The sequence below is a fragment of the Chelonoidis abingdonii genome, chromosome 4, assembly GCF_003597395.2.
Source record: "Chelonoidis abingdonii isolate Lonesome George chromosome 4, CheloAbing_2.0, whole genome shotgun sequence".
In the NCBI taxonomy this organism is placed as follows: Eukaryota; Metazoa; Chordata; order Testudines; family Testudinidae; genus Chelonoidis; species Chelonoidis abingdonii.
The window spans coordinates 83091720-83112481 of record NC_133772.1 but is presented as its reverse complement, the minus strand read 5'-3'; the positions used below and the strand labels follow the sequence as shown (position 1 = coordinate 83112481).

The following is a 20762-nucleotide window of genomic DNA, read 5'->3' as shown; positions in this document are numbered from 1 at the left end:
GCAAACGCCATAGCACAGTAATCTTCCCTTTTTTTTTTCAAGTGGGGTGGGGGGAAATAAACTGAGGAGCTGTTTCCTGAACCACGCCAGACACTGTGTATTGAACCTACAGACAATGGGAGCTCAGCCAAGAATGCAAAAAATTTTCAGGATGCTGTGGACTGTGGGATAGCTGGTTCCTCAGTCCCTCCCTCCCTTCATGAGCGTCCATTGAGTCTCTTGGCTTCCGTTACGCTTGTCACACAGCGCTGTGTGATCCTGGATTTTTATTCAAACGCTTTGCATTTCGTGTTCTGTAACGGAGCTGGTACAACAGATTTGTCTCCCCTACAAGCGTCAGACCTACGTATCTCCCGTACGGTCTATGCTGGAGCTCTTCATTTCAAACGTGCATCGCCAGCCGTGCTGATCAGAGCTCCACGCTGGCAAGCAGGAATGTAATTCAAAAGTTGCCGGGGCTTTTCCTGTTTACCTGCCCGCTGCATCTGAGTTCAGATTGCTGTCCAGAGCGTGTCAGTGCTGCACTCTGGGACTGCCGCCCGGAGGCCAATAACCCGTTGATTTCCGTCCACATGAACCCTAATCCGAGTATTCACTATCGAATTTAGCGCTAACTCCTCTCGTCTTGGAGGAGTTCCGAAATCGATTTAAGGAGCCGTTTAACTCGATATTGATGACGACGTCGTGTGAACGGATACAGCGTTAAATCGGTATATCGGCCATTAAACCGATTTAAAGTCGCAGTGTAGACCTGGCCTCAGTCAACACATTGCCCTTTCTCGCATATTGTTAGCATGTTGCTTTCTTTTGGCATATAAGTGACTCTCTCTCTCTCTCTCTCTCCCCCTCACACACTCTCATCATCTCTAGACACTACTAAAAACAACAATGTCCCTCATGGTTTCTTGATATGAAGCCACAAACTAAAGTTCCCAGACACTGGCCAGGAAGAAATGGGATTCAACCAAACCCTAGACCACAACATAAATATTTTCACCCACAGTATTGGCTGCAAAAAGCTTTAAGCATGAAACAAAAACAGTTTTCCAACTGTTTTTGAGCTCGCGCCATCCTTTTCCTAAAAGTAAAGTTCTTGGAGAAGATCTAACAATAACATTTTCGAACTCAGTAATTTTATCATATCTTAGGCTTCAGTAGAATATACTTCAGGTCCCACTGGACATTGCATAATGAGGACATGAATAAAAATGATAATAGATGTTGGATTTGTGGATCTGATAAAAGCAAATGGTAATACACACACTTTGGAAGTACCCTCATGTTTGTGTGTTTTGGGAAAAGGTGATAGGCAGTCTTTAATTTAATATTAAATGCAAATCTTTTTATGGTACCCAGCTTTTCTGTCGTGAGAAATATTAATAACAGGGATGTTACCAAGGCAGAAGAAAATATTGTGTTAAGGGCAGGTTTAGTGGCCTTACAAAAATGGAAAACATGTGTATTGCTGAATGTTCTACACTGATTGAATAACACTGGCAAACCATTTCTTTAATAAACAAGAAGAGCTCAGGGAGAGTTGGTCTAAATTTTGGAGGCTTCTGATGAATACATTTTTGTTGAATTACTTTATAATTTAGTTATTTGAGATAAAGGAAAACATGTTTTGTTTCAGTGTAATTATTTTATGCATGATACAGACAGTTACATAGTCTTGTAGGACAAGAAGCAGCACCTTAAATTCATTGTGTCTGGAATGTTTTGATGACATACGTGCCCCAGAGGACATTCATCAAAAATGAACCCTCTCTTGTCACTGGGTAAATCAAGGGAGAGGTGAAGCATTTGGATCCTTCCTGTCACAGAATTATTGGGAGATGTATTTATGTCTACAATGCCCAGATACTGTACTATGGTGACTGTGCTTTAGAAATTCAGATAGGTATATCAGATATATATATCCTGTATATTTTAAAAAATTTAACTGGTTATGCTCAGAGGGAAAAAACACTGCCATGCCAAAAAGCCCCCCAAAGCTATGCAACCTGGGGAAGGGGAAACAATCAGTGAAAAATTCTCTTCTAACCTTCCCTCTCCCACTCTGTACCCAAAAGGCAGGTAGTTAGTTCCAACACAAAATATTTATGTTTTAAATTCCATATAGCTATCAAATGCTTGCAATGCAGTTGAATTGGAAGCCCATCCTATCTATTCACTTCTCTTCATAAAATACTTCCTTACACTTTAATTCCCTCTTAATTTTTACCTCTGTCTCCTAGTTTTAGTCTTTCCAGTGACTTCAAATAGATCTAAACAAAGGTTTAGATAACCACTGTCTCAGTGCAATGTAAGAATAATATAAGGAAAAATGAGCACAATCCAGCATCCATTGACTTTTAATGGGAGTTGGATCACATCTAATATGAGAAATGAATGGCAGCTGAAAGGGAATTTAGGTGATTTTCTAAGTCCACCTGATGTTTAGTCTCACTCTGGACTGAGTTAAATACAGATCAAACTGCATCAAGTCCAATGGCAGTCAGTCCTCGGACAGTGAATAGGATGTTTCTCCTGAAGACATACTGGAGAAGAATCTGGTTAGTAGTCATCATAATATGCCAAAATACAAAGAAAGCCACATTTTCCCCTCCTTTTTCCCACCACCTAAACAAGGAGAGGCTGAATGGCTGCAGCAATCCAGTGTGTTACATCAGAAGCATATCCATCTGAAAACAATGAAGTCCACGTTGACTGAAGCATATGATATTCTGAATACGTATGCAGGAGCCAAATCTATTGGAGCCAAAAGTGCAGGCAGAAATAACACGGGTGCAAGCTGGTGGACTGGAAGGCTCAGATGACTGATTATAGGATAGGGCCTTTTAAATTTAGGTCAAGTAATCTCAAATATTTTGACAGTGTGGACCACATCTTGACAGACAGACTGTCTCATGGACCTCCCAGGATTTCCCGCCTGTTTATGAGTGCGCAGGCAATTGTCTTCCCATTTACAATCACATAACACTTGAATGACTACTACAGCAATTAGTATATGGAAACGTAATCCCAGGAAAATAATATATTTATAGGTTGTTTTTTTTTAATGCAGTGTAGTTAGTGAAAATTATGATGACGACTCAGTTCATATAACCAACCAAACTCTCCACAGGCCACCAGCAAAAGCCTGTAGACCAGTGGTTCTCAACAAGTGGTAGGGGGGCCTCTGGGGAACCCTGAACAGATTTCAGGGTCTGCCAAAATAAACCAGAGAGCTGGGCCAGCATTAGACTTATTGGGGCACAGGGCAGAAAGCTGAAGGCTGAGCCCTGCTGCCCAGGGCTGAAACCCAAGTCCAAGTCCAAGCCCAAGCCCAAGCCCCGCTGCCCAGGGCTCAAACTGAAGCCTGAGCAACTTAGCTTCACAGGGCTGCCTGTTGTGTCGGGTCTCAGGCCATTCCCCTGCTTGCTACACCTAATGCTGGCCCTGGCTTTTAATCTACTGGATATGCAGCAAAACAGTTGTGGCACAGGTGGGCCGTGGAATTTTTATGGCATGTTGAGGGGGCCTCAGAAAGAAAAAGATTGAGAACCCCTGCTGCAGACTACAGTTTGGAAAGCACTGCTCCAGGTCACTGTTCTAAGTCCAACCCAGGCCTGTGGTGATTAGAGTTGCCAACTTCGTAATATTTAAAACCTGGACACTCCAGCAGGAGCGCCAGAACCTCCCCCACCCTGCCTCTCACCCCCCCAAGTCCCCACCTCTGTCCCACCTCTTCCTTCCCCAAGGCCCAGCCTCCCATTCATTCCTCTTCCCCCTTTCCCCCTGTAGCTTGCTGCTTTTCCTCCCTCGCTTCCCTCTCACCCCCTGGTCAGGAAGGATTGGATATCAAAGGCTGTTACTATCATATAAGACTGTTTAGTGGCCTTGTAAGAGGGAGCCATCTCAGCGAGCCTCTATGTGGCATGACATAGCCCTGCTGGTTCGTTACCCTTAGCTCCCTCTTGGCTCTTGTAAGAACTTACCTCCCAGGCCAGAATTCTTAAACTAATATCTCCCCTTTGTGGAGTCTCAGTTATTAAATCTCCTACAGCAGGAGTGCCCAATCTATAGCCTGCAGGCCATGCACAGCCCACCAGAGCATTTCATAAGGCCTGCGGCCTGCTTCAACACAATATACTAATGGCCAATTCATTAGCATTTTATCATCACGTTTATATCATTTTAGTTTACACAAGTGTGTACATAGACAGTACTGTACATAGAAACAACCTATCTAAAGACTTATGAAACAAGCTGGACTTAAAATATAAATCAGTACATATGATGTTAAATCTTATTAAAATATGTAGAATCTGTTTGGCCCACAGAGGTTGTACTTAGGTTTATAAGGACCTCCTGTGTATTAAGGTTGGGCATCGCTGTCCTACAGAATATCAACCTATTTCTTTGCTCAAGTCCAACCCTTGTTCCTAGGACCTCACAGCAGTCCTTCTGGGCCAGTTCTGAGAACTCAAGTAGGTTGCCGCCCTAGGCTTGGGGTGGGGGGAGGGGCAGGTGGGCAGGCCAGCCTCCTTCTCTCCTTTCTTTACCACTCTGGAGGTTTCTTTTTTATCTGCAAGCGTGGACTGATTTAACCACATGACCTACCTGTCATGTAGCTATGATAATTGCCTCCACTTTGGGAGGAGACCTGAGTCAGTCAAGTGAGGCTGGACCCATTATCCCTTATAGGGCCAGTCACCCTGTGACAGATCTGTGTGAAATGAGCTAGTGGTCTCAATTCAGTTTCAAGGAAATACATTTTTTTAAAATCATCACTAAAGGCACAAACTGACATCACTGATGGGAATTCTAAATAGACACCAAGGATGGAACAGGATACAAAGAATGAACTCCTCGCACCACAAGAAATGGCCCCATGAGGTCAAGGGTTGGGTATAGTGGTAGGGTTCTTAAGAAGAGAACTTGGTACTGCCTGTTCTGTACCCATTCTAAGAACACACACTGGCCCTCAGTCATTAGGTCTGTCAATCAAGCATCTTTCACTCGTATTAGCGTCACTTTAAAAAACATTAATTCAAGTGAAATCTCTAGATGACTGAGTGCATTAGAAGATGTGCTCCTAATGTGCTCAGAGCATCGTGAAAGTTTGCATTGCCTGAATCTGGCATGCCTGACTCCAGCCCTTTTTATGGAAGGTACTGTATATTTTGTTCACTGAAGATAGTATTTCAATACTTGTCTGGTGTTAAAATGTTCTCTTCGCTTTGACACATCTGAAAGGTTTTTGCAAATACCACAGGATGTAGATAGTGCCAACTGAGCTCCTTTTCTCGAACACCATTAGGAAAATGCTGCATGAGATGTTTGCTTCTGGGGGTAGCTAGATTAACCATGTGACAATAGGAAAGCCATGGTCACACTATCATTTTTGTCGGTATAACTTATGTCTCTCAGGCGGTGTGAATAAAATACCCCCTCTCTCCCCGCAACACCAAGTTATACCAACAGAAGCACCGGTATGGACAACACTATGTTGGTATGAGATGCTCTCCTGCCAACACAGCTACCACTGTTCGTGGGGGTGGTTTTATTATGTCGACGGGAGAGCTCTTCCGTCAGCACAGAGCGGCTACACGAGCGACCTTACAGCTGCGCAGCTGCATCGGTACAGCTATGCCGCTGTAAGCTCACTAATGTAGACATTGTCTCAGATCTTCTTGATGTCAAACATGTTTGTGGTAAGAGCTGGGGAAGAAACTAGACCCTAGGTGCCAGTGCAGTTAATATAGAAGGCTTGACAGCAAGGCTGGCTCTATAGTTTTCGCCGCCCCAAGCAGCGTGCCGAATTGCCACTGCGGAGAGCAGGGGCAGTCCGTGTGCCCTTAGGGTGGCAGGCGCGTTTCCACGGTGGTGGCAATTCGGCGGCAGCTTCTATGTTTAGCTGAAGCCCCGGACAGCTAAACATAGAAGCTGCTGCCGAATTGCCCTCACCACGGAAACGCGCCTGCCGTCCTAAGGGCACACGGACTGCCCCCGTGCAATTCGGCATGCTGCTTGGGGGCAAAACAACAGGAACTGCTGCCCCTTGCAGAATGCCGCCCCAAGCACCAGCTTGGAATGTTGGTGCCTGGAGCCGGCCCTGCTTGACAGAGGTCAGGGGATCTGCATAAAGTCCGAGCACTTACTGTAACGTAGCTGAGGTAGCACAACCAATAACCTTACAATTCACCTCTGGAATCCTTCACATGTTCTCGGGCTCCTTACAGAGCAGGAGACTGTCAGCAGGAACCAGCACAGATAGTAACCTCTCAAAAGATCAAAAGGGCTGGTGTCAGTACAAGAACACTAATATTCTCTTTTCTGTACCCAAACAAACTGATGCCAGGATGATAGCATATGTGTGTGTGTATGTACCTACGCAAGGAGTCTACAGGTTATTACTTTTGTACTCCCTGCTGAAATTAGCTACTTTCATTTCCCATACGTACTTTTATCTATTTCATATTTCAGATCCTTGCCAAAGGCCAGGTCTGCCCCAGAAACTTTTGCTGGTACAGTAATGTTAGTTAGGAAGTATGATTTTTTTTACAACTTTTCTGTACTGGCAAAGCCCTAATGTATCAAAGTTATATCAGCATAAAGCACATTTGCCAGCACAGCTTATTTTGCTTGGTGAATCAGTATAAGCTATACTGGCAAAAGGACTCTATATATAGATACAACAAAATGGCAAACATTTTCTAACATAGACCTGGCCTAAGAAGAAATATCAAATAACCTAGTGATCAAGCAGAAAATCACACAGTTAAGTTTTTAGACCTGGGTTGAGTCTGCAGTTAGAAAAACTGTCTTCTGGCTTATAAACTAAGCACATGTGAAGAGCAAGAATAGATGTGAAGTCCCGTCACGTTATTTACACAGAATCACTTTTTTTTTTTTTTTTTTTTTTTACTTTATCTGTACTTCAGCATCAGCCTATGTCAGAGAACAGATTGATTTCACAGAACTTTTAAAAAATAATTCACTCTTATTCAGGTTCAGTTTTTTTTAATCAAGTGAGAGGTAGAAAGGTTCTGGTAAGGGACAGGAGGCAGTGAAATCTGTCAAGGTATTCCAAGGGTAAACAATTCTTCATATTATACTTCTGGTGTCAGGAGTGATAGTGTTCCAGTTATCCATGGGAAATTTTTCCCTAGACTCATTCCAGTCTGTTTTCATGGGGAGCATGACACTGAAGTACAGTTCAAGTCAGAAAAGTGCTTCTCTAGAAAAACATGACAGTGCTCCATATTTATTCTCTCTCAGTGCAAACAAGCTCAGTGTACAAGCCAAGAAATGATTTCTCTGACTGAAAACTGAGCCTAATGTTTGAAAATCAAATTGGGTTCCCCTCTGCCTTTCCTCCTCTCCCCTCCTTTTCTAAAATGTTATTTTAATGAATTGTGAATTTAGTTTTTCTAAAGGGTGCTGGATTGACAGCCCTGGAGACCGAAGTCCTCTGTTTATCATCAGAATTGCTGTATTATAAGTAAACTTCTCCACCCTACCCTGGCAATGTGTTCCAATCCTTTTCAGCTGGGACCAAACACATGGTAGATGCCTCATGATACAGATCAGAAGACAGTCCCTGCTTTTAAGAGCTTACAAATTAATTTCACAGATCATGCAATGAAGGGGATAAGGTAACAAAACAGAAGGGAAGATTTAGGGGAGGAAGGGCAAGACAATAAGATTATGGTTACTTAGCAAAGGCTAGTTCACAGCATGGAAAAGTAAAGATTTTCTTTTTTGTGACATAAAAATTTCAATAACAATATACTAATGCCACTGTTGGCTCATTTGTGTAGTCTTGGTGGCAGAAGTAATCTTCTGAAGGGATATTAGTGAGAAGACTGGGACCTTACAGACCATCTTTAAAAAAGGATTCCATATATAAAGAGACAGCATGGAAAAAAGCCTGGAGCCGGACAATGAGGATTGAAGAGAGTATCACTGCCCTTTACCCCCTCCATTCTAAGAGTGTGATAAGAAATATGGTTCGATAAGAATGGAGGGGCAGACTTGTGCAGAGCCTTGGAAAGATAAGACAAGAAGCTAAAATTTCAAGTAATAAAGTAGAGGAAAGCTGCGAAGAAATTTAAAGAGAGGGGTTAGAAAATGGTTCTAGCAGTTGTGTTTCAGTTCTCTGTGACCCAGTTTCCTGGGAATAATATTGACCTGTGTCGCAGGGGTGTTGTGGGGATTAAGTATTCATGACTGTACAGTCATTTTAAAATGTGATGCCCTGTATAAGTACTAGGATGATTATTATGCCACCAGTTCACATCCAGCCAAGTTGGCAGTGACCAAAGGGAATTAGCGGCTGAAAGCTGCCTGATTGATCTGTGAAAAATAACTTGGATGTTGCAGTTCAGTTACTAGTAGACGAGTGTCCAAAACATAGCTGCCCCCTTTTGTTGGCATGTTTCAGCAGAAAGGCTCAGGACTGAATGACTGAATTTGCCTCACATCCCTAGAGCTGTTCCCCACCCCTTGTCTGGAACTCCCCACATCAGTAGAAGTGGGAGTTGAGAAGTTTGCACAGCTGCTGCTTATGCTTTACCTCTTCTGGGAATAAACAGTTTCCAGGGCTCTCAATCTGGCACCCTTCACCAGCATAAAAATCACTTAACATTTTTAAAAAGCTGATTAAATGAAAGATTGAGTGAAACATATGATTCCATTCTGTTCTACTCCATTCTATTAAGGGTCCTTTCCTTGCTCTTTAGGTTCTTATACGGTACCCATCAATGCAGTCTCTGAGCCCCTGACTAAATGATCCATGGTTAAGACTGATATAATGTAAACATTTTTCCTCGATAATGGGAGGGGTCCATAAATTCAGCCCCATTTAGTGTAGACAGTACTCAGGCAGAGTTTATGTTGTGCATACATCCCACACAAGTCCATTAGCAGGGATAGCTCACTGCGAACAGCAGAAGCATGAACAAACACATAAGTCAGCAAAGTGGCCTGATGATGTGTCACCTCTAGAAGCTTGTTACTGTGCCTTTCCCTCTACTTCATTGCATCATTTGCATTTAGAGTATTAGACAGTTTAACAATGCACCAGATTGTCATATTAACTATATTTATATAATCATTACACAGTGTGTTAAGATGTGCAGCCTCATCCTGCTCTCATACAGCTCACTAAGCTTTCATTGCCACTGCCTGTATCTGCCCCGTGGGTACATGGAAGACTTCAGTCTACAGGGCTATCAGTTGAGAACCTTTCACCCATGCTCATCTGACCCTTTTTTTTTTTTTTTAAAGAAATGCTAATTGTTTAAAATGCACTAAAATTCGAACTTGTCACATCCTGTGTAATTTTATTACCAAAACTTTATCATTAGGCCTTGAGTCTAAATAAAAAAGTCAAGGGGAGTCAGAACCCAGCAGTAGCCCAGCTATCCTAGAGAAAGGATCCACAAAAGACAGAAGCTAGTAGGGTTCATACAATTCTGATCAAAGCTCCCTCGGTGTCTCCACACTTGCCATTCTTTCAAACTCCAAGACCAACAGAAGGATCTTGCCACACAAAAAGCAAAATGAGAAAAATAAAACAGCCAGCTGGAGAGATGAGATAAAGACAAGGTAGGTAAGATGATATCTTTTATTGGATCAACTTCTATTGGTGACAGAGACACGTTTTCGAGCTTAAACAGAGCTCGTCTTCAGGGGCATTAGAAGTCACTTCACTGTTCTTTTTCTCCCTGGGAGCACTGATTTTGATGAGTATCTGAGAAAAAGGAAACCTAGGATAAATTAAAAGAGAGCAGACAAATCCAACGAGTAATGAGAGACAGGATACCACTAACCTGCAAGAGACATTGTGTGAAGTGCCCACACCTGCACTTCACCCCACAAATACAGTTCCTAGAAAGATACTGTTGATGATGCTGGTGCAGAAAGACATTACACACCAGGAAAGTGCATTTGAGAATAAAGAGTGAAGTAAGGTTAAATAGAATCAGTCACGCTACAATTTTAACTCCACTGGAAACACAAGGAAAATGAAGACAGCAAGGGAAATAGCATGATTCTGAAATAGATATAGACTGAAAGTGATGAGAAAAAATATTTCCAGCCTTTCATGAGGGTTTGGCAAACAAGAATGATTTATCTTGCTTTGCTGTATTAAGGAGATTTCTTTTCAAGTTATGTAATTGTGAAAATTCTACAAGCTTGAGTAAAATAATCTTCTCAGAGAACCCCTCCTCCCATAAACTGTGTGATATAGAGTCTGGGTTAATGAGACTGTAAATCTGGTTACCTAAACCTGCATTGTGGTCTGGGAACAAGCCTGTGTTAAAGTGCACTGACGTACTTTGAAACTGTGTTTTTCATAACACTGAACCATTAAAGTATAATCCCCACCTGGAAAATATACTCTCTGGCAATACATTCATCCCTTCAAGTGACTCATTCGAACAGTCATTTCTCTTTGTCTTAGCAGGAAATTTATTTTTTACCTGGCGTAATCTTCAGAAGGCTCATTTTCTATATTGTAGGTATCGTATATAGTGGCGTGGCACAATATAGATGGATGTCTATAACAGGCAACTTTCTAAGTGAATTCCACTTCTATTTCAACACCCAGCCCTCCGCCCTAGAGAGGTATTATTTACCATTCAATTACCTGGAACAGTAATATCCTTTTTTTTGCCACTACTTTGCACTGAGTTAACAGTCAACACATTATTCAATATCACCTTCTAATTTTTTTCCTGCATTACTGCCCAAAAAGCAGCACTATACTGGGCCATATGCTGCTGTCCTTGATCAACATATGGTACTCAGGTGGATGTCTGCTGGGGTTTCCCACACAGATCCAGGCCCCTATGAGACACTTTGTCTGTACATGTACACTTGGGCATGTCATTGCTTTGAATTACACTTCTGTTGCAATCCTCATCCTGGGCTTCATCCACTCTTGCCTTGACTATTGAAATTTCCTTCTCTGTGGCTTCCCCAAATCCCAGCTCACCAAACTGCAGCATGAGCAGAATGAGACTTCCTGCCTCACACATGCAAAGAGACACAATCATGTCCCCCATATACTCCAATACCTTCGTTGGCTCAAGATCCAGCCCAGAATCTAGTTCAAATCTGCTGTTGTGTTTGAAATTCTCCAAGGCTTGCCCATGCCCACCTCAGAAATCTTGGCTCTCTCTCTACTCCCCTCACTCAAACACAACTGGCTTCTTCTCTGCCTTACAACTGCAGATCCTGCCATCAAGAGTAGCTTTATGTGTTTCTGCTTTGTCCTAAAGGTATGTCTATACAGCAAAAAAAAACCCGCCTAGATCAACTGACTTGGGCTCCCAGGGCTCAGGTTGCATGGGGCTGTTTTCACTGCTGTGCAGACTTCCAGGCTTGTGCTCATGCCTGAGCTCTAGGACCTTCCCACCCCACAGAATCCTACAGCCCAAATTCCAGCCCAACCCTAGAAGTCTACACAGCAACAAACCAGCTCCGCAGCCCGCACCCTGTGAATGTGTAGCTGCTGGCATAGGCCAGCCATGGGTTCTTCTTTGCTGTACAGACATAGCCTACAACTAATTTCAAGACTCATCCATGAATATCTTTTCTCCCTGTCTATGTCTTCATTTGCTTTTATCATTTAACTTTGTAACTGTTAGTTATAGCAACTCCGTAAAGCATTTGGGGATCCAGTTTATAGGGGAGCCACTAGAACACACAACAATGTTGTTTAAACTGTATTTGTGCTGGTCATGATCCTCACCCACATAAATTCAATATACCCAATTTCTTTAGATTAAATCTCACCACTCCATAACTTGCAATAAATATGTCCATCTCTCTAAAATATCCAGAATCCTCTGTAATTTGGGGCAATAATCCTCCAGTCTGTTTGCACACCTGCCTAAATTTGACACCATTTGAAAATATGGAATATACTTTATACTCCAGTTTACTAATGCAGATTTTAAAAAAGTATTAACCACACATTGCACCCCTGTGATTAGTGCTTATTTCCTCTCCTCTGTGCAAATACAATGTGGTTTATTTGCTTTCTCTCCTTCTTATTGAGAAAAAGCTAGCCTAACACTAACTTATCTCAGTCCCCTCACTTGCTATCAGAACCACATCAGCAAATTCCTTAGAATTGGGTTAATTAACTTTTGCTCCAGTGGCTGTAGAATAACAATACTCTAAGTTCTGCGGCATGCTTAATGATCATTCCTTAGTCGCCAGTGGAATAACAAAACATATAAAGAGACAAGGTGTGTGAGGTAATATCTGACCAGAAGTTGGTCCAATAAAAGATATTACCTCACCCACTTTGTCTCTCTAATATCCTGGGACTGACGTGGCGACAACCACACTGCATGTAGAAAAACATATATATATTTTGGAAGACTCGCCCTCAAAACTTTTTGAAAGTCATTTTTTCATTATATATCTCCATCCCTCCACCAAAGATCATGGTTGTCTGATAGTCACAAGATTGGAATGCTATTCATACAGTACTAAGCAAACAGCACAAGAACAGCTGGTCTGTAACCAAGGACACCCTGAAAGTTATGTCTGGTATCAGTTTGACTAAGGGAAGTCTTGTGCTTGTTTTTATGAGTCACAATGGATTTGTGGAATTGGAACACTTTACCTGAATCAGGAAAACTGCCATCTAATATGTCACCTGGTCTGGCTCTGAAAGTCCTAACCCCTACCTCAATCCAAAACACAGCCTCTTTGCAAGGAGCACCACAGGAAAAGGTTTACTATCATCATAAAATAACACTTTGAACTTCTTTAAGCACCTTCCATCTGAGGATCTCAAAGAGTTTTACGGCATTAATGAAATACAATGAGCCTCATAACCCTCTTGTGTGGTATAAAGTAACACAAGACCATAATAGTTGCCACACAGATTAGACCAGTGGATCATCTAGTCCAGGACTCTATTTAATAACGATAAAATAGCATGTCAAGCTTTTAAAACCATGAGTGTGCTAGCGCCTGAAGAGAGTTCAGTGGACTTGAGACCATAAGTCTCTGAGCCTATTGACTCAATGCAGGAAGTAAAGGCAATAAAAAAGCTAAGGGTGTCTGGGTAGTCCCACGTGAACCCCATTGTTTTTGGCCCAAACCTAATGGGTCCATATGATTCTGTGTAGACTTCAGGAGAATGAATAGAGTTTCACTGTTTGATGCCTACCCCAGTCCCAGGTCAATAACCTATTTGACTGATTAGAGAAAAACAAATAAATCGCTATACTTAGCAAAAGGATGTTGGCAAATTCCCCTCACAAAGGAGTCCAAAGAGAACTTCCTTTGCCACCCTCCTCAGAGCTCTTTCATTTCATCACCACACTTCACAGAAGCTTAGGGACCAAGTCCTCAATTAGTACTAGCAGTACGTGGCTGTGTTCTTGGATGGCATGATTAATTTTGGTACAGACTGGAGATTCCACCTCAGGAATATTGCTTCTGTCCTGAAGAAATCCAAATATGAAATTGCAGAACTACTACCTGTAGTATGTAACTTATAATTTAAATCAGCTTCTCAACCAGATGACTGAAGGATAGCTAATGTGATGCCAATTTTTAAAAAAAATCTCCAGAGGTGATCACAGCAATTACAGGCCAGTAAGCCTAACTTCAGTACTAGGCAAATTGGTTGAAACTATAGTAGAGGACAGAATTATCAGACAGATAGATGAACACGATTTGTTGGGGAAATCATGCCTCACCAATCTACTAGAATTCTTTGAGAGTCAACAAGTATGTGGACAAGGGTGATCCAGTGGATACAGTGTGCTTAGATTTTCAGAAAGCCTTTGACAAGGTCACTCACGAAAGGTTCTTAAGCAAAATAAGCTGTCATAAAATACGAGGGAAGGTCCTCTCATGGATCAGTAACTGGTTATGATAGCAACCAAAGGGTAGGAATAAATGGTCAGTTTTCAGAACTGAGAGACGTAAATAGTGGTGTCATTCAAAGGTCTGTACTGGGACCAATACTATTGAACATATTCATAAATGATCTGGAAAAAGGGGTAAACAGCTGGGAGGCAAAATTTGCTGATGATACAAAACTACTCAAGATAGTTAAGTCCAAAACAGACTGGAAAGAGTTACAAAGGGACCGCATAAAACTGGGTGACTGGGCAACAAAATAGCAGATGAAATTCAATGTTGATAAATAGAAAGTAATGCTCATTGGAAAACATAATCCCAACTATATATACAAAATGGTGGGATCTAAATTATTTGTTACCACTCAAGAAAGAGATCTTGGAGTCACTGTTGATAGTTCTCTGAAAGCAACCCCTCAATGTGCAGCGGCAGTCAAAAAAGCTAACAATGTTGGGAATCATTAAGAAAGGCATAGATAATAAGACAGAAATTATCATATTGCTGCTATATAAACTCATGGTACATCCACATCTTGAATACTGCATGCAGATGTGGTCACCCCATCTCAAAAATGATATATTGGAATTGGAAAGGATACAGGAAAGGGCAACAAAAATGATCAGGGGTATGGAACAGCTTCCATATGAAGAGAGATTAATAAGACTGGGACTTTTCAGCTTAGAAAAAAATGACTAAGGGGGGATAGAACAGAGGTCTATAAAATCATGACTGGTGTGGAGAAAGTAAATAAGGAAGTGTTATTTACTCCTCATAACACAAGAACTAGGGGGCACCAAATGAAATTAATAGGCAGCAGGTTTAAAATGGACAAAAGGAAGTTGTTCTTCACACAACCCCAACTCCTCCTGGATAAATGCACTAAAGAAAGCTCCACACAAAAAGCAAGCATGGTCCATTTCAAGACAGGCAAACTGTTACATGTGTGTCATTACTTTGTCACCCTCGCTTCTCTTTGAGTAGAACTCACCAGCCACAGTGGGCTCCAAGCTGCCCAGTGAACCATGCAACACAGCACTGTCTTTTCCACAATAAAAGAGATCCTGTGCCAGAATTCTGCACTTCATTTCCCTGACTTCACTCAAATATTCATTCTCCAATCGGATGCCTTGGAGTTACCCTGTCCCAGAACATTCAGGATTATGAATACCTACATAATATCTGAGTCTTCTCCAAGAAAATGAATATTCCTCAACTGAGAATGAGCATCTAGCAACCTGATATGCTGTGGTATCCTCTCACATATTATGCTTTAGGAAATCTCTTCGTCCTAGTTATGGATCCTCTCTCACGTATACTAGCTTCATACTAGGAAGGACACCACTCTCTTCCTGAGTTGACAGAATCTGGCCATATAGTCCTCTGCCTTTCAGGTGCTGATTTTTCCCTTGTCTGAGTGAACTCAAGGGACTGATGCAGGACAGATGTCACTAATTTTCAAAAAGCACTTATACAGAGGACAGTATCCTAGGAAGTTGGCTGCCAAAAGAAAATTACTTTTCACTTCTTAAGGCACGGCTATAATGCTATGCACTTTAGTTTGCTTACTTTGTATTGTAAACTTCTTGTTTTCAATAGGTGAACTGAGGATCTGAGAGTCTTTATAAAATGGGCTGGTGCTGTAAAATAAAATAACCAGGCCTTTTCCCCAAAACAGGCTTTTTCTCCTATGCCAGAAAGGATCTCCTGTTGTTTGCAGGAGGGATTTTGAACTGGGTCCAGCCACAGGTCATCGTGCCACTTTCCCAGGGTAGAAAACCCTTTATTTGATGCCCAGGTCTCACTCTGGCAACCCCATATGCTCTCCATCTTTTTTGGGAGATTATGTGGTATGCCATGGTAATCTATCTGGAGGTCTGCCCAGTGATGGGGCTGCTTTTTACTGGACTACAGCTTTCAGTATGCACTAAGGGCATTTCACAAAACTTTGCATGGCATCAAGTATCAGAGGGTAGCTGTGTTAGTCTGTATCCACAAAAACAACAAAAAAACAACAAATACAAGGAGTGCCACCAGACTTCTTGTTTTTTCACAAAACTTTCTAATTCCAAACTGCAAAAAAAAAAAGTGTGATACTTGTGATGAAGAGGATTAACAGCTATTTCTTCAAACTAACCCTATCATATCTGTTACTTTCAACCCTTTGCCATAACACTACTTACTTTCATGGTTAAAGCTCAGATAAACTGATTTAACAGAACAGCAATGCTTGTCAATATCACTAACCGATAGCAGAAATCAGAGATTTAATCTGGAACTCTTGTAGGAATACTGTGGCCCCACATTTAGCATGAGATTTGTATGGCCCCAGGATGATAGTGGAAACCAATACTTGAAGTGTGGTCCTAATCTGAAAAGCGTCTCTACAAATTGCATTTTTGTCTCACTAATATTGATAACAAATCTGTTCAGTTCACAAGAAACATGATTTTTCCTAACTGCAAGTTCCATGTGGAATCAGAAAGTCAGGCCGTACTCTTTGGATATGTCTAAACTGCAAAAACACACCCACCGCCAGCCAGAATCAGCTGGGCCTGAGCCGTGGGGCTATAAAGTTGCAGTGTAGACATTCAGGCTTGGGTTGAAGCCTGGGCTCTGGGACCCTCTCCCTTCATGGATGTTTTTTATGTTTTTTGTTTTTTTACACATACATTCAGTTCCTGTCGGGGATGGCTGGAGGAATAATAGAATATGACATCATAAGTACCAAGGAGGTGACACATAATTAACTGAGATGGGGAGTGATTATCCATGGCTGGGACTTATTGGCACGCTGATGATAATAATTATTAATAATTATAATTAACAATTCAAACTGGTTCAAATGTTTTGTTTTTGTTAAACATCTATTCAACTAAAGCATGCAGGAGAAAAGATCTTCATTAAAGATTCAATTAAGGACTAAGGAAACACCTTCTACACATTTCCATGAGTCCTCCAGGAATGTCAGGGAAGACCAGACTTGATATCCTGATTTTCTCTCAGGTGAAAACAGCAGAATGTTTAGCCTGCTCTGTACATCATAAAGCAGCACTAAACCCAGTCCTCCCACCCCACAAGCAAGTCACATTTAAAATGATCCAGGACACAACTGGCTTCTTTCTACCTTGTACAACATGTCTAGGGGGACCAGAACTCCCTGTAGCACAGAATGTAAAGCAGAACTAGGAAGAACTTAAAGAGCAGCTGTATTCAGAAATGTGTTTCTGTACAAATGACATTGTGGGTTCCGTATTTACTTTTCAATTACTCCAAAGTAAACGTGCCAACTCTATGAGTCAAAAGATTCTTTTTCTACCCATATAAATTCAACCTGGGATGTGAAACTCCAGTTGAACTTTCTGCCTCACACTGTACTTCATCCCCAGTAATAAAGATGATGAAATGAGAACTTCACTGATTATGTGCATGGTAGAATCACTCTCCTGTAGATGTATGGGCCCTGGGAAGCTAGCAGAAGGAATCACTGGTTAGTGGCAGTAAAATCAGAAGCTCTGACTGGCAGACACATAGGGAGCAAATATGAGAAATAAGAAGGTGCAAGTTTTACATAGTCATTTTTCCGACAACATCCTGACTTTAAGGAACAGGATCTTTGGAAAGAGTTACAGTGGTGTAATAATGAAACATGCTAAACCAAGAAAGTCCAACCACATAGACACCCCAAGGGAATAAATTACATCATGAGTTGTGCTGGTCTCTCAAAAAGCAAACATATTATGTCTTGAATCCAAATTTTTCACTGCAAGCAAAAAATTCTACCACACTTCACTGCACATCATATCATTTTTCAGCGAAAATGGTGAGTTCTTTTGCTATTGCTAAAATGCTCCTGGAAAATTTTCACCATGTTTGCAGTTAAAAGCTATCACTGCAAGTGGAGACAGAAAAAAATCACTTGAAAATGGCTGCAAAAACTGTAAGAGTTTCTATATGAATACTCACAACAGATATTTTGCTCAAGACTTGTAGAAAATCAGAGAGTATACAGAGTGCAGGGCACATGGAGGACTGCCCCAAAGATCACTGAGTGGGAAAGTTCTCAAAGGACAACCCTCCATCTCCAGAACATCAGAAAAGTCATCTCCAAGTCACTCAGAAAACACCATCACTGCTCCAGGACACAAGGTGTCAGAGCACTACAGGAATGGCCCCCATCCAAAAGAACAGGGTGCTAATGCATTCCATAAACCATAACCCCAAGCATAAGGGGCCAGCGTTCTCAAAGAGCCCTCTCTGAGCCAACGGGGCCAGAACTCACAGTGAGCCCATTCCCTGAAGCACAGGTTATGAGGCTCTGGGCTCTCAATTTTTACTGTTTTTTCCTGATAAGTTCCTCACCTGTCTTGTGTGCAAGTCATGATACTGTAGTATGAGCCTGGTGTTGACGCTGTGACTCCATGTGTTCCCCAGTGCTGCTGTCACATAGCCAGGTTCCCTCTCCTTGCTCCCAGAGGCTCCTGAAACTAAAAACAATACAATTTCTGAGTCCAATGTGTCATGCCTGCACCAAGGATGTGTTTCACTGAGGAATCTTTGTCATACGTCTCAGTTCATTCCACAAACTAAGCATTCATATGAATGTTAGGCTTAAATTTTCAATTGCAGGAACTCTCCACTATTTCTTAACAATTCCCTGCCTTGTAGGCATAGGTCTGGGGTAAGTCCTCCTCTCACAGAATACTATCACGGTCTATCATTATATTTCAAAGCAGAGTCTAATTTCCAACGCCTATTACTCTGCTTTTCGAAGTACCTGGTCTTGCACCATTCAGGAGAAGCACTGATAGACTTTCAGATATTGGGAAAGATATTTGAGACCAATATCGAGACCCAACATTCTGTTTATTATGTGTCATTTCATTCTCTTGGCATCCCCTCCACCCACTTTTCTCTTTAAGCCTATTGCTTCCATGCAGTCCCAACTTCTGCAGGTCTGGAGATGAGGGAGCAGGCCAGGAAAGAGAAGTTATTAAAAGGAATCATGAAGGAGGAGGTTTATGGGGCATAACTGTGGAGCCAGGAAAGATAGCAATCATGCCTCTGATCTCAAAATTAAACCCTACCCCACACTACTAGAAATCTCATACATTCTGTAAAACTTGAGTTAATGTCAGATGTCTCCAAAAACTGAGCCAACTCCTGCCTGAGATACCAGTAATACTAATGAAGTCAATGGAGTTACATCAGAGATGAAACTGTCCCCCCCACCTCACTGGAAGTTAGATTTTGGGGAATCTTCTCATTTGTGTGAACTCTGTACATGCCTTGGGGAAAATGCATTCAGCAAAATCTGTGCTGGTCAGCTATGATGACACAGGGGAAGGCATTTCTAATAATGCAGTGTGACCTGGTTTGCTAACCTACCATTTCACTTGATTTTTCTAATCCTGAAATAGGAGACTGGTCCATCTATAATGCTGGCAGAAGCCCCAGTTCTTTTTCTTTTGAATACCACATGCTCTGTACAAGATGGAGAGATAGATGGTTGATCTGTTTTTACTCCAAGTGGTACCTCAACAAATCAAAATAGGGACAAATTGGAGTGAATTCAGAGAAATGCAACAAAAATGATTAAAGGGGGTAGGAAGAGACTGATGTATGAGTAGAGAGGTGAATTTTTGAGATAGTCCAAGAGAGTATAACTAAGAATATTCGACTGAGGATAAGTAAAAGGAAAATTATATTGAATGTCACGAAACTTCCTGACAGATTTATTATACTGTGGAAGAGTTTCCTAAGGACAGCAGTGAAATCCTGATCACTTGAGCCAGTTAAAACAAGACTGGACAAAACCCTGGAGAATATACTGTAGGGAGAAATCCTACCCTTGCCATCAGGCCATATTATCGAAGTCTTTTCTTTCTTCAGCTTCTAACTGGGTATGAACAAAGAGTTAAAACTTTCTTAGTGTTTAAACATGTTCTCAAGCATGGAGCAGAAAGAGCTACTTCACATGGCCATACAGCATGTCATATTTCAAACTGCGAAACAGAAGTTGGATTGAGAAAAAAGAGGGTTTTTTTTACTTGCTCACCACCCAAGAGTCGAGAATAGCTGGATGTTTCTGTTAAAACAATCAACAGTGAAATAGTTAATGTGGACATTGAATTTGTAACCAGTGGGGTTTTGAATTAATACTTCACTGAGGTGAAAAGGGAAGTTTATACCTCAGTTAGAATTACTCTTTCAGGCTGTCTGCAGACTCAAGACCAGAGCCATCAGCACTTTCACATGTGAAAGGCTTTCTTCACAGCTATATGGGACAGAAATGTTGTTGGTGGTGGGTTTTTGTTTTTTTTTAAACTTTTAGAACTTGTGCTTTGGAAAAAGTGGTGAGGCCACCAGAAAAATATTAATAAAGAGTAATTGCCAGTAACTTGTAAGGTTGCTCCTAAGGTTGGTAACTTGCAAATGATGGTAAATATACAAAGTCTGTTGTGCACTAAGTACGTTTTGAGCCAGAAGGATATGGAGTCCATCCTAGCTAATCCACAGCCCATGTAAATCAATAGCTTAAGTTAATATTCTATAGACATAGGGGGTTTTGAATCAGGCTCTAAAACATTTGAAACCACACATGACATTTATAAGTTTTCTTATCAAAGGCAGTGGTTAAGTATGAGCTTATACTCTGAATTACTTCTCTCATTGTATCCAAACATTACATCTTACTCCCGTACCCAAGCACTTTCCCAGAACATTAAGTGATCTGGTTTGAAGACAGTCCACAGTAGCACTATCCTGCTCTGAGGATCGCTTTTCTTTAGGCTGATACATGTCAAGCTTTCACATAGATAAATACCTCCAGAAGCAGTAGCAGTAACAGCAAATGGGAAGCTGCAGTGTCAGGAATG

The 20762-nt window shown here is 41.5% G+C and overlaps 1 protein-coding gene across 17 annotated transcripts in view; it reads right to left on the bottom strand.

The window, feature by feature from the left end:
• RAD51B (RAD51 paralog B) overlaps nucleotides 1-20762 on the bottom strand; it is a 689205-nt gene that overhangs the window by 220039 nt on the left and 448404 nt on the right. For all 17 annotated transcript variants that reach the window (XM_075065388.1, XM_032774777.2, XM_032774772.2 and 14 more), the window contains one exon: nucleotides 18247-18371. In XM_075065388.1, coding sequence (XP_074921489.1) covers nucleotides 18247-18371 — 125 coding nt within the window. The remainder of the gene's footprint in view (nucleotides 1-18246; nucleotides 18372-20762) is intronic.